The following is a 24,509-nucleotide window of genomic DNA, read 5'->3' on the forward strand; positions in this document are numbered from 1 at the left end:
TGAAGGCCTGCAGGTGACCTCCCTAGCCTGAGGGCTCTGGACACTCCACTGGACACAGCCTGTCTCCTCATCCCACACAGTCACCAGATAGCCTCCCATTCCATCTCACACCCCTGGTACCCTGCTCACGCCATGCCTATTTCTAGCAGAGACCCTGGGTATCCAGGATGGCTTAGTCTACCTTGATGTACCCTATAGGGCACCAGAAAGGTGCTGTCAGCTCCTGGAGGCAGGCAGTGGGCCAGGGGATGCAGGGAAGGTGCCCTTGTGGCAGGATCTGGACAGCCTCCAAGAAGCTCACAGTCACTTAGATGATAGGGCCCAGGACGAGGGGAAAGGTTAAAAATCTTCCTAAATATTGAGTCCAAGTCTGGCTGCGAGGAGTACTGTGAGGAGTTGGAGAATGGGCAATTTCTATGTGGTTGGGCTTTCTCCATCACAACCCTAATCCAGGTTCCACGGACAGGCCGTAGAGCCACAGAAAAACCAAGAAAGCTAGGGCACTGACTGCCTGATCAGCTGAAGCATCTCCCCTGGGGGAGTATGTATGCGGCTGACCCCCACATCCTTGGCCGGGCCCTGATGTCATCTGGATGTGAACAGCCGTCGGCTGTTCTTGCTGATGCTGCATGGCTTCAGGTCAAGCCAAAGAACTGACCTGTTCGCTGGCTCCAGGGCCAGAGAGCTGCTGGGACAGGCTCTGTGCCTAGCTCCAGAGAAGGTGGGCACCCAACTCTTGTCAGACTCTTCAGGAAGCAGCATCCCAAGGCCTGGGGCCTAGTGGGCAGTATAGACTCTCAGGCCCAGCCCTGCCCGTTCAGAGAACTCCGGGTGATCACGCTCTGCCTTGAGGCTTGCCTCCCCTCCATTCTTCGAACCTCACCTCAGACATCTCTATAGGCCACCAAACTTCTCTCAGGAGTGAGGACTCTTCTAAGATTCTTCTTCAGGCACTAGAGGAACTTAAGCCTTAAGCCTCCAATCACAGCCCAAACTGGTTGTCGGAAAAAAGGATGGGATGGGGGCGTGGTCTAAGTCACCGTCAACCACTGTCAACCACACAAGCACTGCGCAGAGGAGAGGACAGACTTAAGTGACATGGGCTATACAGGTAGCTAGATTGACGAAGCTGCCTAGACAAGAGTCCACTCAAGCAGCCCTGCTCCATTGCCCAGATCCCCAACTCCTCCCGGAACCCCCCTTTTTCGCTCTGCCTATTGGAGCTCGCCCCACCCAACTCAACCTGATGCTCTCGCCCCGCCCTGCTCCGCCCCGCCCCCTCGATCTCCACCACTCTCTCCCTCCCCCTAGCCCGAGGGCGGGCGCCGACTTCGTACAGCGACCGAGTGAGCGCGCTGGTCTTGGAGCCCGAGGGCGCTGCCTAACCACGAAGTACCGCCGCCGTGCCCGCCCCGGCGTGGGCACCCTGTCCCGCACAGGTCTGTCGCTCCCTCCCCGCTGTCTCTGCTCACAGCCCAGGCCTGGGGTCTCTCCATTTGGTCCCTGCCTACGGCTCAGAGGATTCTCAAGCTCTCCTGGGCATCACTGCAGGGATCACCTGCCTCTGCCCCAGTCCCTCTCGCGTCCGCTCCCCAACCTCGGAGCTGCATCCCTCTGCCTTTTCCCTCGGGATTCACCGATCTCGGAAACCCGGAGGCCACCCGGTGTGCCTGGGTCAGGTCAGAAGCTCCAATGGACTCAGATATTTTCCTCTGCTTATGCACCTCCCTGGTCCGACCTCTCCATGGCGCGCGCCCCCAATGCCAGGGAGGGTTGAGAGCTGAGAGAGCCCAGAGGCCTCAGAAGCCATGGGCTCGGAGGGAAGGTGGGAGGGAGCAGCGGGGACATCGAGCAGGCCAGGTGGTCTGCAGCTGGACACCGATTGGGTAGGGGATGGTCGGGGAGAAGGGGCGGTGTGCGCATAAGGGTCCGAGAGCTGCAGGCGGAGTGGTGACCATCACGGAGCTGCGGCCTGGCGCGTATAAACAGACGCCCTATGGGATCTGAGGTCCCTGCGATTTTTTTGCGCGGGAACAGGGAGTCTGGGTACACCCCTGCCCTCTGGGAATGGAGTCCCCCCACCCACACACATACATGGCCAAGAGTCTCCTCACTTGTGTCCTGGAGTCCACCAGTCCTCCAGCCATTCCGCCCCTCCGTGGGATGGAGAATGTCCTAGAACGTTCTTTGATGTGCAGGGCCCCTCCCCTCCCCGCCACCAGTTGTGTGACTTAAGGTGACGATAGCCAGAACCTAGATGCCCAAAGTCAGACGTTGGCACTGTTGGTGAGCGTCGCAGGTGGGGGTACCAGAGCCTCCAGCAGCACCAATGACTGACCATAAGCCAGCATCGGGTTCCCCATACGGTAAAGGCCCAAATTCCTGAGAAAATTGCATGGAGGTGGAAACAGCCTTCTTCAGGGCAGGGACAGCCACCTGGGCTCCTTCGCCCAGTTGTGCAGTCCTCGTCTCCCTGTTGGTCTACCCAGCCGGCCTAAGCCTGCCTCAGCTTCCCCTGCCTTGGCCCAAGCTGTCTCCAGAAATGTTCAGAGGTGGAGTGTGTTTGGGACAAGGCAGCAAGAGGGGTGTCATTTATGGCTGTGGGCAAGGGTGGGTTGGGGGTGAGGGTGTCTGACTCCAGGCCCACCCTCAGCAAAGCAGGAGGGGAGCAGAAGATGAGGAACCTAACACTTGCATCTCCAGATGAGTTAGGGTCCCATCATTTCACTTCTCCCGCAACCCTACATTTCTATGATCTTGTTTACACCTGGAGCTAGGGCTCAGGGAAGCACCAAGGCCCCAAAGATAACAGGGCAGGTACTGGGGTGAGTGGGTGGGGCCAGGACCTGCTGGGGAAGATGGCACCCAGCCAGGTTGTTTAAGCAGGCCATTGTGAAATCCCCTCCTTCACTCGCTCCCACAGTCGAAATGGCCTGAGGGGCAATTTTCCCCCTGAACATGTAATTCTTGTGACTAAGAAGATTGCTCTTTTTTAAAGCGGCATTTGCAGAATTATTTTCCAAGAGGCAGGCACAGCTCTCGGGGCCCATTTTGTTCTTTGTAGCTCTGAGACTGGTTGGGAGCTGTAGTTTTGTGGAGGTATCAAGGGATGATGGCCTGCTAAGCCACTCCTGGCTCTGGGTAGCAGCAAGAAGGGGTGCACCAGAGAGGAGCCCAGAGAGCTAAACTTAAGGTCAGACATGTGTCCAAGAACTGCTGCCCAAGCCAGAGCCTATTTGGGAAGCTCTGAGCCCATCAGCCCCCCTCCCCCAACAGTGGACAGCTTACCTTCAGGGGCTGATCCATCACCTTCATCCATCCCATTTCAGGCCCCTTGTTTGGTCCCTCAGTCTCTGCAGCAGGTCCATGTATACTGGTTAGGTGAGTTGACGTTTCATTACTCCTGGCTGGCTCTACACTGCGGTTCATTTAGGACAGGTCTTCCAGCTCTCCTGTAAAGCTCCTGTGAGCTTTACTTTTAAAGTACCACATGGATATTTCCTGCGACCAGCCACTGTGAACCAACCTCTGTGATGCCAGTCATCAGTTCCACCTACCGGCCTCCGTGGACGTGCCTGTCTGAATGTCTGAGTAAAGGCCTTTCCCATGGTCTCCTGCTGAAGATCTGAATGACATGGCCTCCAGCTAAAGCCATTTTTGTCCCCAATCCAGGGACACCCTTCCAGATCAGGGCTTCAGTGCTAACAGAGGGACTCAGGCACTTACTCAGCTGTATTCATCCCCTACCTAACATTGTCTTTTTAAGTCATTTATTTATTTGTTTATTTATTTATTTATTTATTTATTTTTGCCCTCATGTATATCTATGTACCATGGCATGCAGAGGCCAGAAGAGGACCTCAGATCCCCTGGTACTGGAGTTATAGACAGTTGTGAGCTGTCACGTGAGCGGTGGGAATTGAACCTGAGTTCCTCTGGAAGAGTAGCCAGCGTTCTTAACCACTGGGCCATCTCTTCAGCCCTTCCCCTTTCTTACTACCAGGTCTCATGTATCCCGGGCTGGCCTCAAACTTAGTATGCAGTCAGGAATGACCTTGAGCTTCTGATCTTCTGCCTCTACCCCTCTAAAGTGCTATAATCGCAGACCTGTGCTAGCAACCTGGCTCACGCATTGCTAGGCATTGAACCCAGGTAATCGTGCCTGCTAGGCAATCGCTCTGCATTCCCAGGTGTACCCTTCACCTTTTTATTCAATAGGGGTTGTCATGTACCTCTTACCTTATCTTTGCCGATGGAATAGTCATTGTTGTCATTGTCACTGTTTGTGGTGTTTCTGTGATACATCCTAGTGATATTCTCCAGGATTTTCTCTTTATGTGATGTTCTGCAGCTCGGTGGTGATGCTGGTGGGTTGTGATTTAATCCTGCTGGAGCCATAATTAGCCAGGAAGAGGCATCTAGCAATCTGTCTGAGAGGACATCCCCCTTATCCTTGTGGTCCCTGCTTGGCCTTCCTGTCTCTTCCATGTGTGTATCTTCTCAACATCCCTCAGTATATTCCATTTCACCAATTCTCTCCTCAACCCTATCTAGATAACTAGATTAGTCCTCATTTTTATGGGCTTCCTTTTTCTTAGCTGTTCTTGATTTAAATGACTGTATTTTCCATTTTTTAAAGGTTTGTTTTCTTTTTAATTACGCGTGTCTATGCGTGGTTGTGTGCACGTAATTACAGTTGTTCACAGAGTCCAAAAGTATCAGATTCCCTGAAGTTGGAGTGACAGGCAGTTGTAATGTGCCCAACGTAAGTGCTGGGACTCAAATTTGGGCTCCCTGCAAGAATTCCCAACACTCTTAACAGATGAGCTGCCTCTTCTGGCACAAAATGACTGCATTTTTCATGTCCAACATCTGTGACTTAAAGGTTTATGTGGGGGTTGGGAGGGGCTTCTCTGCTTACTCCTTACTCCTTGTAATAGTTTATCCTATTTACTCAAAGATCTTACACTTCCTGAAACATGTCCTAGGCATACTAGTTAAGACATCTGATCTTATTTCACTTTTTGCAGGGTCCACTGCTGGACCCTTTCTCCTTGGCTTTCCATTTCATACTCCTTAGCATCCATGAGCCTCGAGAACTTGGAATCTTTGTCGCAGTGGCTGGTTGAGGGAGGAAACTTTTTCATTTCCTTGTTGCTGCTGCTGTTCCCTCTGGGATCCCGGCACCCTGGCCCACCTTTCCTTATTCGTCAGATTGTAGCTGCCTCTACTTGATCCTGGTCACCCCGGGGCTAGGTCCTGCCCTGACAGCTGTTGGAGTGCCCCATGTCTGCTATGGCTCAGGCCACTGCAGATCAGAGGAGTGGTCCAGGTTTCTGAGGGCAGCAGAGCTGGTGGACAGCCTGGCTCGGGCTGAGGGCTCCTGCCTCCCCATGGCCCGTCCCTGGCCAATGCCCTCCTGTCACTTCAGTTCCTTGCCAGTTGCCCAGACTGTAGGCACCAATCCTGCCCTTCTACTTCTTCCCCAGCCACAGAGGTGTTTATTTCCTCCTGGGCATCTTCATTTTTATGAGAGACATCAACCACCAAGAAACACAAAGCAAGTGAGTGAGAGAGTGCATCTGCCAGGCTCTGTGCCCCCCCACACCTGCCTCTCCACAAAGCCCAAGCACCTGCCCGGTGTTGCCACTCTGATTCCCAGGCTTGAGTTCACTCCCTGGCTCTGCCACACGGTATGCTGTGTGGCCCCTCCTGTGCTATGCCCACAGCTTGGCGTGTCCCCTATTGCGTCCATTCTTTGTGTTTTCATCCCTGCATTAGGCACACTGTGTATAATCTTCCACCTTGTGCACTAAGCCTGGGGCTTAGGGCTATCTGCCATTGCTGAGCAGGAGACAGACCTTTGCCCTGGGCGGGCAGTATGCACCAAGGCAGAATCCTCAGCGGTGAGAAGTGGGCCAGCCATTGTATCTACAGGGACCTCTGGAGTAATTGCTGCCTCTGACAGGCTCAGGCTCTGCTGGGGATGGAAACTGTTTGCTGGAGACAGCATTCCCTAGAATCTCCTGTGGAGGGGAGGCCCCCTGCCCCAGAGAGGGTCCAGCCTTGGGACTTCCTGGCAGAACAGGTCTGGGATGCCACGTGTGTTGGATATGATGGGCTTTCCACAGCCATGGCATCTTGGCCTGCCGATCCTTCTCTATCAGCCACTTCTCCTCATAGTCTGGGGGGCCCTGGGGAGGCGATCCCCACTGAGTTTCTGTCACTCTCCTGAAATGCTGCCCTGCAGGGCTCTGAGGGAGTTGGGAGACAGAGTGCTGGATAGCAGGGGTCAAGCGAGTAGAGTCATAGGTTGTGGGTCATTGGGCAGCCACTGCAGTGCCCATATTGACAGGCAATGCCCCTGTTGGCTCACTGAGCCACCCATTCTCTTCTCCCCAACGTGGCTTCTTCTTCCTCTCCGGCTCATTTTCCAAACAATTTGCTTAATGTGATTCCCAGCCAAGTTGAACATGACTAATGGTGTTTACCTACCACCGTCGGGCAGGCGGGCTCGGGACGGCTGGAGGAAGGAATGCCTGCATGCGCCCACTAGTGACCTCTTCTCTTGCAGAGACACACGTGGGCTGGCACCAGGCCTAAAGCCGACTGCATGGAACCCCTCTTCCTGGCTTCCACACCCAGCTGGAATGCTTCAGCTGCTTCCGGTGGTAACCATAATCGGTCACTGGAGGGCCCAGGGTCATGGATGGGAATCCGGACAGTATTAGTGTCTGTGCTCTACCTGCTGGTGTGCGCCGTGGGCCTGAGTGGAAACACACTGGTCATCTATGTGGTCCTGCGGCACGCCAAGATGAAGACAGTTACTAATGTGTACATCCTGAACCTGGCTGTGGCTGACGTGTTGTTTATGCTGGGGCTTCCCTTCCTGGCTACCCAGAATGCTGTCTCCTACTGGCCCTTTGGCCCTTTCCTGTGCCGCCTGGTCATGACGCTGGACGGCATCAACCAGTTCACCAGTATCTTCTGCCTAATGGTCATGAGTGTTGACCGCTACCTGGCCGTGGTCCACCCTCTCCGCTCAGCCCGGTGGCGTCGCCCACGAATAGCCAAGCTGGCCAGTGCTGCCGTCTGGGTCTTCTCGCTGCTCATGTCTCTGCCGCTCTTGGTGTTCGCGAATGTCCAGGAGGGCTTGGGTACCTGCAACCTGAGCTGGCCGGAGCCTGTGGGACTATGGGATGCAGCTTTCATCACGTACACATCTGTGCTGGGCTTCTTTGGGCCCCTGCTGGTCATCTGCTTGTGTTACCTGCTCATTGTGGTGAAGGTGAAGGCTACGGGTGTGCGTGTAAGCTCCTCGCGGCGGAGGCGCTCAGAGCGCAAGGTGACTCGGATGGTGGTGGTCGTGGTGCTGGTGTTCGTGGGCTGCTGGCTGCCTTTCTTTATTGTCAACATTGTCAACCTGGCCTTCACGCTGCCTGAGGAACCCATCTCTATCGGCCTCTACTCCTTTGTGGTGGCCCTGTCTTATGCCAACAGCTGTGCCAACCCTCTGCTCTATGGCTTCCTCTCTGATAACTTCCGCCAGAGCTTCCGGAAGGTTCTTTGCCTACGTAGAGGATACAGTATGGAAGATGCAGATGCCATAGAGCCACGGCCAGACAAGAGTGGGCGGCCACAGGCCACACTGCCCACACGCAGCTGTGAGGCCAATGGACTCATGCAGACCAGCAGGCTTTGAGTGTCCCGGGAGCACCCAGGTCCTGCCACACCTCTGTGATGTTTTCTTCTGGGATGTGAGACACCCTTGCCCCCAGGTCTACAAGCTGGACTCCTCTTGGGGGCTGTATGAAGACAGCTGTCTGTGGCTAAGCTGTGGGTCGACACAGCACAGCTGGTGTTCTGTGGTGGCTGACCATCTCTCGCACCAACGTCTTCTGCCAGGGTCTGTGAGTTTGGAGACCATGTGATGGGCTTGACAGGGAGAAAGAGCTGGACTTTGCTCCTGGAAATATTCAGGCACCTTCACCCCTTCTGTGGCACAACTCTTGTTGGCCTCTCAGGCCATGAAGCTGTTTTCCAGGAGAAAGCCAGGCTCTTCTAAACGATTGGTGTGTGCTGTCGACTGCCCACCCTGAAGCTGGGCTGGGCTGCTGGCCCTCAGCCACTGCACAGTATTCTGGTGAGCATGGAAGCCAGCCCCAGTCTCTGCTCACAGAGTTCCTCAGCCTCTGCAACTCTGCAGCTGCACGCACTTTGAGGCAACAGTCGAAGCAAACCTTCACTGGCCTTGGGGCAGAGCAGATAAAACTCTGGGGTCCTAGTCTGGCCTTTCCCCATCTTTCTCCAGTGTGAGGAGAGGGAGGCCTTGGCCTCTGCAGTGGGAGTGGGTGGTCAGGGAAGACGAGTGGTGAAGACTGGGAAGAGGAATGGACACACCGAGATGCGATCTATTCAGAGTGGCCCCGTCAGAGTGGGCCTGGGGAAGGGCGCTGTGGAGGCTCTGCCACAGCTCAGAGACTGTGAGGACTCACAGTGACTGGACAGCCCTCCATCCACTTAAGGCAGGATGCTAGGGCTCTGTCCCTGGAGGGGGAACAGCGGGAGCAGGGAGCAGGTGGGACCTGCTCCCATCGCAAACAGCACAGCCTGCAAAGACCTGCCATGGGAGAGAGTGCAAATGCCAGTGCCAGAGAGGGTGAGCCTCTGGGGAGTCTGTGATCCTGCCTCAGGCGCCACTGGCAGCTTCTCTGCTCCAGACCCAGAATGTCCTCAGAGCCCCCATGTCCACATTTTGCTGGTGTCCCCAGGGCATCTTGGGCTTTTCTGAGGTTGGAGAAAGAAGTTGATCCCATTGTTCTTCTGCTCTGGGCAGCCCTGCCTGGCAATCTCTGGCTCCCTAGAAGGGTGCAGAGGCCCAGGTTGGCAGGACTAGGCTGAGGGAAGGCTGTGGGAGCTGCCTGGTCTCAAATGTGACCCCTCCCTAGGCAGATGCCAACGCTGGAAGCTCATCCTTCATAATGAGGTAACTCGTGTTCGACAACCTGCCTCTGAATAAATTAGAAAATAAAATGTTTGATTCTTTCCCAAAGCAAATATTGTCTATGGAGCCAAGTGAGGTCAGCTTAAAGCAGAGAACCCCATAAAGTGCAACGTCATCAGCTCCCAGAGAACTGACTCCAGATGAGGCAGGCATAAGGCAGTTCTGGCTGGAGGTTTTGTCCTCAGGTTTCAGGAACTGGTGGCAAAACCCACCCCACCCACCCATGTCAGCATCCCAAAGAGGAGTGTGCCTGGAGGCCACTTTCCCCCTCAGTGTCTGCCCACCATTGACTCTCCTGGGATCAGGTGACAAAGGGCATCCAGACCAAATGGCCCCGGAGAGTGAGCTCAGGTCCCTGCCAATAGTTTTGACAAAGGGGATTCCTGACCAAGCAAGGGCATCCTCAGAGGTACAGATGTGACAGGCAGCCAGTGCTCTCCTGTAGGGCCCGACATGCCCCATGCCCCATGGAGTCAGACCTAGAGATGAATGGACGGTGCTTCTTATATTACCCTTGGTCCTAGAAGCTTCTCCTATACCTCTGAGCACCCTGTTCTCCGTCTTGCCAGCCTGAAGCCCCATACGGCAGGTAGTAAGTGGCATCCAGGCCCCAGCTCCAGGGAGCCCATTCTTTTTGTACCTCACTCCATCCTCACACACCAACAGAGCTGCAGTCTGGCCATTCTACACTCTTGTGACCTCTACTCATTTTCCTTCCCTGGTCAAGTCCAGACCTTCCCTGTCTCCAGGCCCAAACTATTAGCACACAACTCCACCTCTCTATCCGGTGGTTCTGGCCATGCTGACGCCATGGACAGGCACCAGTCAGTTCCTATGCTCCCCTCAGCAAGGCTGGAAGAGTGTTCTAACAGAGACAACCTCGAGGGTCTGTCTCATCATGGATCACCAGCAAGTGAGGATGAGCCGAGATGACACTAGGTCAAGAATGAGACAGGGCTGCATTAATGTATGGATGCCAGGCTACCAGGAATGGGGCAGGATGTGGCCTGGGCAAGATGGGTGAGTGAGATGCGGCTTCTAAGAGGGCAGTTCACTGTGCCTGTAAGGTCTGGGGCAGTAACTCTAGACTGGTTCCTGACTAGGGAGCACGGTGGGGAAAGACCCAGGACTGAGACGTATGTGGAATATTCTGGGAGGTTCTGGGCAACCGCTCAGTCCAAACTTGGCTGGCATGGATAGGCAGAGGAGATGAGGCCCTGGCAGGAGACAGGACCCAAAGACACCTGTATCCAAGGCCTGAAGGGTGTCCAGGAGAGCCATGGGTCCTGGACACTGTGAGTGCTGAGATGTCCTCCACTGTAGCCACGGAGAGTTGCAGGGAGGCACTAAACAAACATCCTGGGGCCACTGTGGCGATCTGCTCATCTACTTTATGGCTCTGTCTGCATCAGTGGGTTTTATGGGACACTGGGTTCCAGCGAATGAGTGACCTTGCCCAGGAAATCCGGCCTGTGGGGCAGGGCCGAGGATGGAGAGGGGGGACAGGAGATGTCTGTTTGCCTGGCTGGGTGGGGTACAGGCTGGAAATGGTGATGATGGAACAGTCCCCTAGCAATGTCACAGCAGCTCCCCTTGGCCCACCCACTCCCATCAGCAGGAGTAACGTCAGGGTTCTCAGGGCAGATTCTGAGAGCGAGGAAGGTTGGTCTTATCAGCCATCGCTTTCAGGTGTCCTTGGGAAGAAAGACAGGTGGGTGGGTAAGGATGACAGGCCGCCACGGACACAGGTACCTGGGGACACCACTGCCTCCTACTAGGTGGAAAAGACCAAAAGTTATCAAGAGAGCAGGGCTGGTGACAGCTGCTCAGTCTCTTCTGCTCTCCACCCTTTAGAGCCTGCCTTCCGTGTTTCCGGGGAGCCTGTCCTCTGTCGAGGGAAAACAGGAGCATGAGAATGGCAACTGAAGTGTCTCATGGAAGGACACTTAGTGCCATCGTCTGGAAACAGTGGGAGCTCGTTTACGCTGAGAGGGAGGCAGGGAGAGAAACATCAGATCCAGAAGAGAACACAGAGAGAGGTTCCATACAGAAGCATCCAGGGACAGTGGCTTCCATCTTCCCTCCTTTCTGGTCCCCCCTGGGCTCTCCATAGTCAGGAGACCCAAAAGGGTCTATCATGACTCAAGTGCGCACAGGCCAGTGGGAAGGTTGAGACTGGGCGGGCAAGCTAGAGATATGTGGCCCTTAACTCTGATCACTGGAGGAGGCACTTGTCTATCTGGCCCCTGATTCTCCTCCCTCTCATGAGACTTGAAGCTTCTGGGAAGGAGCCAATGGCCAGGCCTGTTACCTCAGAAGTCTGTGTCCTCACTCCAATTCATCCCTGTGTAGTTATGCTAGGTTTCCTGGGACAAGTCAGAGGCGCTCCTCCGGTCCACCTGGTTGCGCTCCCTCTCATGGTCCCCCGTAAACCATGTACTTTCTGTCAGTGGGTCACATTTCACCAAGAACCTTCTGCACATGCAATCATACAGCACTTGTTTCATCGCTGGGTTACCACGCTAGCATAATGTCCCCAGGGTTCATCTGTATGCACTGACAGTCGTCAGAACATCCTGAATAGTGTCCTGTTGCACCTGAGGCACACTCCAGGCTTTATAAACATGTGGACTGTGTCACCATTTGGCCTTGATAGTGTATAAACCAGATGTAGCTGGGTAAACCTGTAATCCTAGCAACTGGGTGATGGTAGCAGGAGGATCCCGAGCCAGGAGCTCAAGGTCAGCCTGTCTGGGTTACATGAGACCTTGTCTTAAAAAAAATTAGAGATAGATAGATAGATAGATAGATAGATAGATAGATAGATAGATAGATATCAGAAAGTTACCTCCAAAGTCTTCTACTCTCTTCATTCCTTCTCATCAGTGCTATTTTTACACAGGAAAAAAATGGATATTTCTACACAATACTTGTAACAGTATTGTCCATAATAGACAGCAGCTAGATACACCCTCAGATAAATAGATGAGCTCTACTCATACAATGGAATATTACTCAGCCATAAAAAAGGAAAGAAACTCTGATGTCTGTGACAATGAGAGTAAAGTTAAAAACATGCTGGTCAAGCCAGGCACGGTGACTCAGCCTGTAATTTCACATGGGAGGCCGAGGCAGGAGGATCAAAATTTTAAAATTTATTTTTATTGTTTGTCTGTCTGTCTTTGTCCCTGTCCCTGTCACTCCTTACCTCTCTCTCTCCCCCACCCGAGTGAGAGAGAGAGAGAGAGGGTGGGGGAGAGAGAGAGTAAAGCCATGTGTGCGGATGCAAGAGCATGAGGACGGGAGCTGGAGCTTCTGGTGGTTGTAGACCCTTGGCATGGGCTTTGGGAACAGAACTCAGGTTCTGTGGGAGAACAGCAAGCTCTCTTAAACACATAGTCATCTCTCCAGTCTGGAGAATCACAATTTTGAGGCCAGTCTCCGATACAGAAAGAGACACTACCTCAGAAAGGAAAGAAGAAATGGAGAGGGAAAAGAAGAAGGGGGCGGAAGTGAGATGGGAGGATGCTCTGTGATTCTGCTTCCTCAAGATGCCCAGGAGGGGCAGAGCTATGAGGTCAAGAATGGAGCCCCACCAATGGGGCTCAGGGGGAGACTGGTGGCCACCGGTGGACACAGGGATGAATGGAGGTAGAGGCTTTCCAAGTTGTGTGTTAAATGTTATTCAACCGTTTGCCACCATATGGGAATTTTCATGTATGTGAGTTTCAGCTAATGATTTAGGATTTTGTTTTGATGGGAATCTACTCAGCTGGAAATCAAATACAAGACAAACCTTCCTTGGCAGGAGCACTACCAGAATACAGAATGCCTTTGTAACTTTCTTTCTTTCTTTCTTTCTTTCTTTCTTTCTTTCTTTCTTTCTTTCTTTCTTTCTTTCTTTCTTTCTTTCCTTCTTTCTTTCCTTCTTCCTTCTTCTTCTTCAATGCAGAGTCTCACTACGTAGTCCTGGCTGGCCCCAAACTCACAGAGAGCTGTCTGCCTCTGCCTCTCAAGTGCTGGCTTCAAAGCTGTGCACCACCACAGCTGGCTATTTTTCTTTCTAAAAGGTTGACTTGATCATGTTTGTGTGTAGGTATATGTGTACACATGTGGGTAAATGAATGTGAATGTGAGTACAGGTGCCCTCGGAGGCCAGAGATGCCAGATCCCCCAGCGGCTATGAGCCACCAAACATGGGTTTTTCAGAGACAAAGTCTGAAAGAGCAGCAAGCACCCTTAACCGCTGAGCTGCCCGCCCCCCAGCCCCCTGTCTATTTTTCTTAGTTTTATCACATGGAGCAGAGCCAGCTTGTTCCTGATTAACTCTGGATTGGCACAGCTGGCGGTCCTGGATGCTGCCATAAATTCCCTCTAACTCTAATCTCTAATTGCTCAGGGCAGTGGCTAGGGTGCCATTGATTTTCCATTTTGGGCCTTTTCACAGGGAGTGCTTATCACTCTGCCAGGGTCGGCTGTGTCCCACAGGCTTTTATCACTGTGCAGAAAATCGAATCCAGCTCTGGTCATCTTTTCAAGATAAATGAGCTGCGAGGGAGAGGAAAATGTTTAGTGGTGGAGGTGGGGTGTGGACACATCCCAAGAGTGTGGCATGACTCTTAGTCTTCTATTGCCCTAAGAACTTGGGTCCCCCAAGTTCTAGAGTTACCAAACACCGTTGTTTCCTTCTCAGAGCAGAGGCCTTCCTCTTCTCCCTGGTTCAGCCCACACTGTGGCAGTGTTTTGTTTCAGCCCATGGTGACTTTGCCTCTCTGTGCGCCTAGTTCTGTCCCTTCAAATGGGCCACCTGGAAGCAGTCCTGGCTGTGGCTTTCCTGACTTCCCAGCATTTATCTGCACACAGCAGCATCTGCCCTGTGGATCTGAGGTGCCCAGGTCAGGGCAGAGTGAGAGTACTGTCGTCTGGGAGTCCCTTGCAAAGCCTGCAAAGACAGCATCCCAGGAAAACACGTATCCTCTGACCCTCGTCACCACCCTACAGATCCTGGCTGCTCTTCCCACACGACCTTTCACCTCAACAGCAAGAGGCCAGGTGTCTGAACCATGGCCAGGTGCCAACCCCTGTGCCCTTCTGAATCACCTGGAAGCCTGTGGCCCATGCTCCCTAGCAGCCTTACAGCACCAGTTGTGTCCACGCTGTAAGGCTGTGAAAAGGCAATGGGCTCTCTGGATCTACAGAAGGGGCCTGGCAGAATGCAAACTTTTTATGGAGGCAGCCAGGATGGACCTCTCACCTCAGAACAAGGCAGAGCAAGCCCTGTGTCCAGCACTAGACTCCAGCAGGCTCCTGTGAGTGCCTGGTGCTTTAGGCCTAAGGATACACTGCCAGGAACCTCTCTGGGCTTTCTCCACTACCCAGGCTGGACCTCAGCATCTGGGGAGGGGAGAGGATACCAGGACCTAGGAGGAATCCCCCTTGGGGCGTCCTCCTTCCTGTGTGGGCACTTTATCTCTGCAGGGGAACCCTTTCAGTTCTAGACTCCCCGCTAGCACTTGAAGGTAGCTCCTGACATACTTCCCAGTTGCCCAGCATCCTATTCTAGCTGTAAGTATACACAAACCAAGGGTCAAAGTGCAAGCTGAGCTCCACTGACCTCAGCATACTGAGTGGGGCTGAGTCCCTGAGATGAGGACAGGCCTGGGCACCTGCCCCATCCACGGGACCTGCAATCTTTCTGTGCCATTATGCTTAAGTGTCTGCAGGCTGGGTCTTGGTGACCTCCTGAGGTAGAGTACCACTTTTTTTTTCAGGAGATGAACATGTCACCCCATGTCCACTTGAAGTGCACATTTCTTAGTAAGGAAAGGAAAGATTCCCAAGAATTAGGCTGGGACAGCCCTGGGACTGTCTAAGGAGACAGTCAAGAGAGACTGCTATTGTGTGGAGCCATGAGATGGAGTCATGTCCACTGACGCACTGCCCCTCCCTTCCTCTGATCCCTCAGATGACCAGCCTTGAGCTCAGTATGGCCCAGAGATTAATCTACAATAATCATACTTTCCATTTGGAGTTAGCGAGTTCATTAAATATAAAAAAAGCTAAGTAAAAGAATAACTAGCCAGGCAGTGGTGGCGCACACCTTTAAGCCCTGCACTTGGGAGGCAGAGGCAGATGAATCTCTGAGATTGAGGCCAGCCTAGTCTACAGAGTGAGTTCCAGGACAGCCAAGGCTACACAGAGAAATGTAGTTTTGAAAAAGCAAACCAAAATAAAACAAGCAAGAAAAAAAAAAGGAATAACTATCGAAAGACAGATATAGAAGTTTGCAAAACATCAACTTGGGTGCTGAAAATATCCAGCAGAAACCAACAGCTTTGGGAAGCCCCTTTAGGGGAGCCAGCTTGAGTTGCCAACAGAGAATGTCCTGGCTAGAGCAGAATGTCTGTCTCCTCATATGAGGCATCATATGAAAGAACAAATAGGAAAAAAAATAGAGATAGCATTATGAAATCAGGGGCATACAAACATGTAGCCAAGACAAAGCGGGGAAGTTGAGGCAGTCAACTGAAGGTCTTGAACTGAGCTTTGTCTCTGTGGATGGTCTTCCCTGGCTGAACTTCCGCCTTCCCATTCCCACCATTATGTCCTAGGACAAACAATAGCAAGACCTGTTGGAGAGGAGTCACCTTCTCAAGAACAGTGTTTTTACTCTTGGATGGCTTTGCTCTGCCTTCTTCCCTGTCACAGCACATCCCTAGACAAGGGGCCTTGGAGGACACTTTGAGACAAACATGGGTCTGAAAGTAGAGGCAGGGCAACTGTGCTTCCACAGCCAGCTTCTTGGTGAACTCAAACAACTGATTTACTGATATAATGTCCACTATGTCTTGCCTTCAGGTAGGCAGGTGAAGGTATCTCCTGACATGGCTTTCAACCTTGGCTCATGGTGGTAGTCCTGAGGGATCATGGGGGTGCATGAGTATTGGTCAGCACAGTGACCGAGAGGGTCACATGTTCGAAAGGAAGGCTGTAAGAGCTGTTTGCAGGTGCCCTCTGTGAAAGTACCATCTATTTATACTGCCCACGAGCTGACCAGAGCCTTAAGAAGTCTCTAGACCCAGATCATCCTTCCTGTTGTTCTTGGGGATGGAGGAAGGAATAGGACAAGGGCAGGCCCTAGCCCTAAAACCACAGGGCTCATAGACCAAGAGCCTCTCAAAGCCTGAGGCCTCTAAGCACCGAGAGCCCCATGACTGTCTAGCACCAATAACCCTGGCACAACACACAGAGAGGAGACCTCAGACCAGCAGCTGGCACCTTCTATCATTCTTCCATGTCCCTGCCTGTTTTGTGTAGACTTCCTGGATCCTAGCCACCTTGGCCAGCCTTAAGATACCAAGTAAAATTTTTAGGGATGTCCTAGAGGGAGGGAAGAGCCAGGAAGGGAAGAGGGGGCTCACGGGGGGTGAGCAGCTGGGGCTTGGCTAAGGGCAGACTCAGTTACTCCAATCTGAGGGCAGAAGAAGGCTAAGACAGGTCTTGCCACAGCCACACACCTTTTGCCCAGAGGAAGAGGGATACAGTCAGCAAAGGTGATTCTAATCTTTCCTATGTCTAAGAACAAAGTGACTTCCTGGAGCTTAATCCTACGTTCGGGGAGCCTACGTCCAAACCTTCCTTATACTCAGCCCTTTCCAGATGGGAGACATCATGAGCTCCATTCAGCCCCTCCGTGCTCAGCTCTGGGTTCACCTCAGGAATGCAGTGAGGCTCCTACTGCTTCATGCCAAATCTTCCACTACCCTTGCCACCTTCTCTCTCCTCAACCATCCAGAATCAGCCTCAAGGTCCAGCCCCCTCCAAGACCCCGTTGACCTCCCCCTCACCTGCCCAGCCCAGCGGAGTCTAGCCACATTCCCAGTTCCCCTTTAGACCATCCTCTCTGATGGCCAGAAAGAGGACAGGTGATGTGGAAGAGGCACAGAATGTATATCCCTGATGACTCTTGAGTGCTAGGCTGCAGGTGAGCGTGGGCTGGTAAAAGCTAAGGGCAGCCATGACAGCTAGCCACAGCTCACTGCTCACACCAGCTCAGCACCCTGCAGACACAGGGGCCCCTCCTGGGGGCAGCTGTAGTCACCTGTTGTCGGCTATGGTGACTCAGATGGGGTGTGTGTGTGTGTGAAGACAAGGCCTAGTGACTGAATCAACCTCCCTCAGGCCTTGCGCCCACCCTCCCCTTCCCCAAACATCTCTGCTTGACCTGGTTGAAGGAGACAGTAGGGACATCTCCCTGAAATAACTGGGTGGCTAACACCAGGGCTAGAGAAAGATGGCACCCTAGGTCTGAGCATGGGACTCTGAAATAAATGGGCTCTCACAGCAGCTCTGCAGGACCAGGTCTGGCCTCTGTAGCAGAAAAGACAGTGAAGTCACTGAGGGATACTACTGGTCTACCCCAGCTCTAGCCCCCAGAGCCCCTCTCTCTGTGGCATCGTCAGCGTTCCTTAAAGAAGATATGCCCTCTGATGGGGTAGCCTGAGACTCTCCTAGAGAGTAAGGTGGGTAGGAGAAGGGCCTTTTCAGGAGAGAAGGCTGGGAGCAGCCATGGTTTTTCACGTACACCCAGGCAGGTGTACGTGTTTGTGGACTCTGAGCGGAGGGGTCAGCATTCGGGGTGACTCAGTAGACAGGACAGCGAGTCTCAGGCCAGAAATAGCTCCTGCTGAGAGCAGCCACCAGCATCACCGTGACGACGGGGTGTCATGGCTCCCAGCGGTAGACGCCCTGCTGTGTCATGGATAAGCTATGCACACCCTTTGCCGTCCCCAGCCCCCGAAGCCTGCAAAGTCATGCTCTAGACGGTGTAGTGCTGAGAGCTTGAAGGCTTGTGCAAGGAGATCTGGGTGCTTGGAGGGAAGCTGAGGGCAACCCAGGTAAGCCAGGGTGCCAGTGCTATCGGTGGAGATAGCTGGTTCTGTGACACTGATGGCAACATGGGGCTAGGGAAGCTGGGCATGGCCCATCCTTTCCAGTTCTGCCCTAGGGGTCAGCCCACCTGTTGTGGAATTCTCTCTTCCAAGCATAGCAGTCCTTAATATCATCATCAGAGAAGCTGTGACTACTTGTGTGTGACCTTTAAGATCGGAGCTGGTGACCGTTGGCCTTCCCTCATGGAAGGAGACGATGGGAGGGCTTCACACTCCTCACCGGAAATCTCAGCTCGTCCTTCCTGTCCCTCCATGCCAGCTGCATGCCACCTGCCCCAGCTTCGGGCAGTCTGGTGGCTCAGGAGATGTCAGAGCCTACAGAATGCCAGCAGTTACCTCAGGGGTGGGGTGGCATGAGTTGTCTTCTGTGCGGGGGTGAGACAGTTCAGTGACACAGCTTCTGGGTTGAGGGTGTGCCTGGATGGCTGCAGGTGACCCCTCACAAAGCCCAATACACTTGCCGCTTCGCCCAGCTAGAACTGGGTGGAATCGTACACTGGTCTGTTGTCAGTGCCCTATCTGGGGGTAAGAGGGTGCTTGTCCTCCCATCCCCCAGGAAACGTTAAAGCAACGTGACCACAGGGGTCCCCTAGGTGCCCCTGGACAGCACAGCCCTAGAGAGAGTGCCTGCGCTTCCTCTTTCAACGTTAATCCACGGGCCCAGAGTGGGCAGGGGGATTGCATGTCGGTCTCCTTAGGTTGGACACAGCCACTGCATACCAGAGAAGCTGTGCTCAGTCAACCCAAGACTCCTGAGATCCAGCTAATGGCTCACCCTCTTGGAGGGGGAAGTCTCAGAGAGCCTTACAAAGCACTTCCCTCCTCATGAGGAGCTAGAAGTTGGCTGGGGCGGGAGTGGGGGCATCTTTAGTATTTTTGTGAGTCACCCAGGCTGCCGGTGAGACTCTGGTTGTGCAGTTTCTCATCAGCTGCCCACAAGATCTCCAGGTAATATAGCTGCCTTCGGGTCCCCATGGCTGGTCCCTCTCTTGGGTCTGAGAGGTGATGGGGCAGAAGGTTCAGAGGACACCGAGACATGAACACAATGCTCCTGCTTGCTGTGGTAGAGGACAGGACAGTCTAGGGTGGACACCAGCCCTCCTGCTTGCTGCAGTAGCTTGAATCCCTGCTATCTCCTCTCACTCTACCTGGAACCTGGAGGTAGAGGGGTCCTCTTGGAGCAAGCTGCAGGGACCTCCGGGGACAAAACAGCCGCTTGTGTCTGGATGGTCTCAAGGCAGCAGCGTCCTCCCTACCCTGTGGTCACCAGCTTCGCCTGAAGAAATGAGACCCTGGGGACAAGTCTCACCTGCCATGGCCCAGGTGGCTGAGGCCACAGAGTGGGGAGGGATTATCTCCTAGGTATTTGGGGTTTGAGCATGAGGGGTCAGAGGCCCGGCTCACCTCGCTTTTTCTAGTTATAAGACCGTAGGACGCACCCCCCAGTGGGACGTTTACACATGTGACACGCTTAAAAGAGCACCCAGCTGCCCCTACCCGAGCCAGTACCCCACCTCACCACTAGTCTATCACTCTTGGGAAGTCAGGGGAGGCCAGCCCCGCAGAATGGCCTCTGTGGGAGGTGATAATGGAGTATGAGGAAGGCTGGCCCAGGGAGTTGATAGCTTGATCTTCTTCCTGGATCCACTGGCCTGGGGTGTGTATGTGTGGCGTAGCTGCTGAGGATGGGGAGGGAGGGAAAGAAGTTATTCAGTGTGTGTGAGTGGGTACAGCAAGGAGGCCTGGCCACCAACTGCTACAGGAAAATGCCTAGCCACTGTCCCCCAGGCTGGCACTTCTAGCCAGGCCATGGAAACAGGACCTGGGACAGAACCCACCATACCACCCCAAGGCAAAAAGTGGGGGTGGATGGGGTTCTGTGGCTGCCACCACCACAGCCCCGCTCAGAAGCCCCCAGGCAGCTTGAGTGCCCTGCAGCCTCTGCTCCTATCACCCCACCTATAAGGCATCAGGGTGCAGGGCCCACGGGTGTCATGGGTCCCTGAACCCATGAGCTCCCCTGCTTGCTGGCAGCACGCAGGCCACATTTTTAATGGCACCCCAGATAGCGCGCGCAGCTTTCTGGCTGTCGCTGTGGTGACCAACATCTGTGACAAGTGGCAGGGTTTCCTTGGGGACGGGAGGTGACGTGTCCTCTGCATAGTGTGCTCTGGTGGGAGGACCCAACGCTTCTCCCACCCCTGACTTGCAGGGGCTGAAGGGAAAGGACAAAGGCTTTGGAAGCAAATGCCAGACCTGGGGTTGGGTGGCAGGTCAGTGCCAGTGGCAGGATTACAGGCTGAGCTTTCTGTCTGAACTGGGCCCCTCTCTCAGGGACCATGCACCTTCTTAGGAAGCCCTCCCTGATAAGGCCCCATGGCACACAAGACAATTCATCCCCTCGGAGGCCACCAAGGACAATGTGTTCAGAGAGATGAGGAGCCTCCAGAGTAGGAGAACTCACTAACCCCATCAGCCCACTATGGCACCCTGCCCTGGACCAGGACTAGTGCCATGATCTATACTGTGAAATCCAGGCCACCACCTCCAGGAAGCCCTGCCTGTCCTCAACTGCCTCAGCACAGCTGTCCCACGTCCCGCTCTGGGCTTGGATTTCCAGGAACACTCTCAGTGTCTGCAAAACCTCCCCTGCAGAGGTTGGTTTGCCGTGAGCGTGAGGACATGTGGCAATTTCCCCTGGCGCAGGTATCACCAGATGTGGGGATCAGGGGCCAGAATGGGGTCAGGTGTCTGTGTATGGGTAGCCTGTGGTGGCGGCACGTGACTCTACTCCCCTCTCCCTTACAGTCCAGAACAAGAAACAACACCCCCTGCCCGCCCATAGTCACAGAGCTTGCCTCCCCCTCCCCCCACTGGCTCCATTCTGGGGAGCATTGGTTTGTGGGTGAGACATTGAGTGTGACTGGGGTGGGGGTTCTGCCTGAATAACTGCTCTGAGGAGGGCTAATAGCGAAGGGCGGCCATCGAGTGCTGCAAATGGCCTGATCACGAGATGAGATGAGCCTCAGGCCCGGGGGGAGGGGTTAAGGGGGAGTCATGCAATATCCATAACAGGCTAGGTGGGGCTATGGGGGCGGGTACCTGGCCTCCTCTGGATATAGCCTGGCTGTACAGGAGTTGTGAAGCGCCCCCCCCCATGGACAGCCATCTGCCTCTTCATGCCACACCACGCTCTGGGTGGAAAGCTAAGGTGCTCTTTATTTGAGGGAGACAGTGAGGTCCGGGGGTGGGGGCAGCCCCAGTCACTGGTAGCCAGCCAGCTGGAGGACACTGGGGTAGTGGCTGCGGTGCGCCATACACTTTTGGCGGTCGATAAAGAGGCTGTTGGCCTTGACGGCAAGGTCCTTCTCCAGGTTCATGCGTGTGTCCTCCAGGTTCCGCAGCGCCTGCTCCGCATCCAGGAGCTTCTCCTTCAGTGCATTGAGGGACATGTTCAGCTCCTCCACCTCGCTCAGCAACCTGCAGGGGAGGGAATGGTGAGCCAGGAGAGAGACAAGGGAAGGGACAATGACGCTACAGGGAACTCCCCAGAAGCTTATAGGAGGCCCACCAAAGTGGCTACAGTGCTGCAGAAATCCCTGGGAACCAAGCATGAACCAAGAAGGGCCCTCATTTCCAGCCTGAAGCTGTCCCCCAACCCCCACGTCAACGGCGACAGAGCAGGGAGAGGGAGTCTTGAAACACTGCCCCCTTGTGGCGAAAATAAACAATGGGCCGCTAACTCTGATGTTCCCAGGCACAAACCATCCTTGAAACCTTGATTTCTATAACAAAATTACATTCAAGGAAGGAGGAAGAAGACAGGCACTATATCTAGAAGGGCATCCTGGAACTGGATAGATCAGGAAAATAAAAGGTATAATCTACCATGCCTGTAGGAGGTATAGAACACAGGATTACAACGGAGGTACAGGGGCCGGTGGTGGCCCGCCCTGCCTGGCCTCTGCCTTGCAGGCTTCAAGAATCTAGGTTATCAGACTCTAGGCTCCTTCCAGGAAGGTAAGGAATCTCAGAGTGACACAAGTGTCTGCTCATATGTGGGACTGATCCTGTGTGTGTTGGGCTCATGGTAGCCTCAAGGGCTGGGGAAGAGGAAGATTAAAGGGGCTGGAGGATGAGCCCAGCCAGACAGGACTGCTCCAGAAGGCCAGTAGTACCTGAACTGTGCCCTGTCCCGGCACAACTCCACATTGGGCCGGTGTGACCGCTGGTAGAGGCGGGTCTGGGCCACACGCAGAGGGGCCTCCTTGTTCTTGATGGCCTGCTTCAAGGCTCCCACCTGGTACTCCTGGTCGGTGATCTCCCTCAGCGTCTGTACAGGGCAATGTGTAAGCTTAAGGTAGACTCAAGCCTGGAGCAAATGGGGCACCTGCCTACCGCAACCCAGCGTGTGGGAAGGGGCAAACCAGTGGCTCCCTCATCTCCCAGCCCTCACTGGAGCCGCTAACTCCTGGGCCTGTGTCCAGGGCCAGCCCTGCAGAAGGCCCTCAGTGGGTCCCATGCATCAGGGTAGTCTGTTTGTCTTCCAACACTGGCCAAAAAAGTCAGGTCTTGGAGGCAGCACAGGCCTAGGAGCAGGACCCCACAAGCACACTGTGACCCCACACCACCTCCCTCCCAACCCCCACAGCCTGCAGCTCCTGCTGGTCAGCCTCCTGCAGTGGCTGTGCCAGCAGAAAACTGCTTTTACATCAGCTCGGGAAGTCTGCAGAAGCGTCTGCAGAAGCGTGTGGGTGTCTGCTTCTGGGTGAGCTGGTCACAGAAGGGCCCTTGAAACCAAGTCGTGACTGAGCAGAGAGCAGAGAGCAACCCTGGTCTCGGTAACCCTGATCCCTGTGGTTAAGAGAAGGCAAGCCCTAGGTGAGGAATGGGTGTGGCTTGAGTGGGGGCGGCGAGCGCAGACGTGAGTGAGCGTGCCCTAAGCACGGGATGGGCTTGCTGGCAGGCGTGTCTTGGGTGTGCTTAGACAGACGGGCGTGCCAAAGGTGGGCGTGGCCTGCGGTCCCACCTTTCGCAGCTGGTACTGCAGCTTCTGGTACGTGTCATCCAGCTCTTCGCAGCGCTGCGAGAAAGCCGTGTTCACTGCGTCGCACTGCAGCCTCAGGTCCTCGGCCGTGTCCCGCAGGACGCAGTCAATTAACTGCCGCAGGTTAACCGAGGCTACCCGCTCGCGCTCAGCTCGAATCAGGGTGTCCTGAGTGAACTTGGCCCATGACTCGGGCGTGGAGGCACTGAGGGTGGAGTTTGAGGCCTAGTCAGGGGGTAGCCACGGAGAGGCTCTGGCACTGTTGGCGATCCGCAGTGAAACCCGTCCCTCCCCCCTCCACATCCTGAGGTTCTCCTGGGCCTTTAGTGGCAGCTGCTTGCCCTCTGCTGGCCGAGAGCAGAAACGCAATCCAGGCCACCCATAGGGACACTAACCCTGTATGGATTGTGGGTGCGAGGCACTTGAGTAAGGGGCTTCCCGTTAAGTCTACCCCAGCAGCAGACAGAACTTCCCCAGAGCTGGGCCGGGTCTAAGAGGGTGGGTGTGGTGCCTAGGAGCCTACCTCTCTTCAAACTTGGCGGAGTGCGGATGGAACTGCACCTGGGTGCTCTGGTTGCAGTAGCGGGAGCAGGTCTCATCAATGTTGTAGGTCTCTACTTTGTCTGACCAGCTTATCTCACAGGTCTCCTTTTGTTCCCGGTTCAGCCTAGTGGGGGAGGGAGGTCCAGGGCCCACTGCGCCAGGGAGCACTGGGAAGCAGGCCCCATTCCAGCTTCAGGTGCCTGCAGTCTGTGCTCAGCCGGCCTTCCGTGGCCAGCAGCACCCAGGTTCCAGAACAAAAGCGGAGATGGTTGTGTGTGCCTAGCGGAGGGATGCCTGCGTTCCTCTCAGGGTCAGGGCCCTAACTGTCCCAGCTCCAACCAGCCTTGGGGGCTCAGGGCTGTCCATCCCTCAGGTCCCTCAGGGGCTGCTGTGACCCACCGTATCTGGCCCACAGCTTGCGCCATAGTCCTCTTCAGGAGTTCCTGGATGTTCTTGATGAGCTCCGTTTCCTGGAGGTGAGACAGGCCTATCTGAGACATAGCCCTGCCCCTCTCCCTCAGGAGGGACTGAGGGACCCAGCAGGAGCCAAGGCATGGGCTTCCCCTCCATTGACTTTTGCCTTAATTTTTGTTTTCTTTTTTTTTTCCAGAAAAAGGGGTTTGAGTCCAGACCTTGCATGCTAGGTTCATTCTGTGTGGTTTTGGCATGTTGTAAATGTTTCCTTTAGGGGTGTCTTTGGGCTGTTGGGGTCACCCATGACACTTGTCCAGGCTCTGGAGTTATCCTCAACACTCATAGATCCTGAGGAACTTCAGCCTTATCTCGGACCCTAGACCACCTCTGAGGAACCAAGCCCAGAAGAAAGATACCCTCTGTCCGCTCTCCACTGCCCACCAAGAATAGGTAGGAAACTCTAGGTTTCTTTTTACCCAGCATTTTCTGGGTATCAGGAATTCTTTCATGGGCAAGTGCACATGGGCCATGATCTCCACTGTCCTGCATC

The 24,509-nt window shown here is 54.4% G+C and overlaps 2 protein-coding genes across 4 annotated transcripts in view; one reads left to right on the top strand and one right to left on the bottom strand.

The window, feature by feature from the left end:
* Positions 1–1,273: 1,273 nt before the first annotated feature.
* Positions 1,274–9,040, top strand: Sstr5 (somatostatin receptor 5). The gene is made up of 2 exons (XM_021637243.2): positions 1,274–1,439; positions 6,575–9,040. Exon 2 carries the CDS (start codon positions 6,614–6,616, stop codon positions 7,700–7,702), a length of 1,089 nt encoding a protein of 362 aa, XP_021492918.1. The 5' UTR covers positions 1,274–1,439; positions 6,575–6,613; the 3' UTR covers positions 7,703–9,040.
* A 12,112-nt stretch (positions 9,041–21,152) lies between these two features.
* Positions 21,153–24,509, bottom strand: part of Tekt4 (tektin 4) — a 42,650-nt gene continuing 39,293 nt past the window's right edge. For 2 of the 3 annotated variants that reach the window (XM_060363965.1, XM_021637232.2), the window contains exons 4-8: positions 23,945–24,015; positions 23,526–23,669; positions 22,985–23,207; positions 22,134–22,288; positions 21,158–21,435 (exon numbers count right to left, since the gene is read on the bottom strand). In XM_060363965.1, coding sequence (XP_060219948.1) covers positions 21,219–21,435; positions 22,134–22,288; positions 22,985–23,207; positions 23,526–23,669; positions 23,945–24,015 — 810 coding nt within the window. In that variant the 3' untranslated portion in view covers positions 21,158–21,218. Of the gene's footprint in view, positions 21,436–22,133; positions 22,289–22,984; positions 23,208–23,525; positions 23,670–23,944; positions 24,016–24,509 lie in introns of all 3 variants that reach the window. The other variant, XM_060363964.1, reaches the window with a different exon arrangement.

Source organism: Meriones unguiculatus, chromosome 11 (genome assembly GCF_030254825.1).
Source record: "Meriones unguiculatus strain TT.TT164.6M chromosome 11, Bangor_MerUng_6.1, whole genome shotgun sequence".
Lineage (NCBI taxonomy): Eukaryota > Metazoa > Chordata > Mammalia > Rodentia > Muridae > Meriones > Meriones unguiculatus.

Coding starts and splice junctions, on each gene's coding strand:
- Sstr5 (XM_021637243.2), top strand. CDS start 6,614: ATGGAACCCCTCTTCCTGGCTTCCACACCCAGCTGGAATGCTTCAGCT.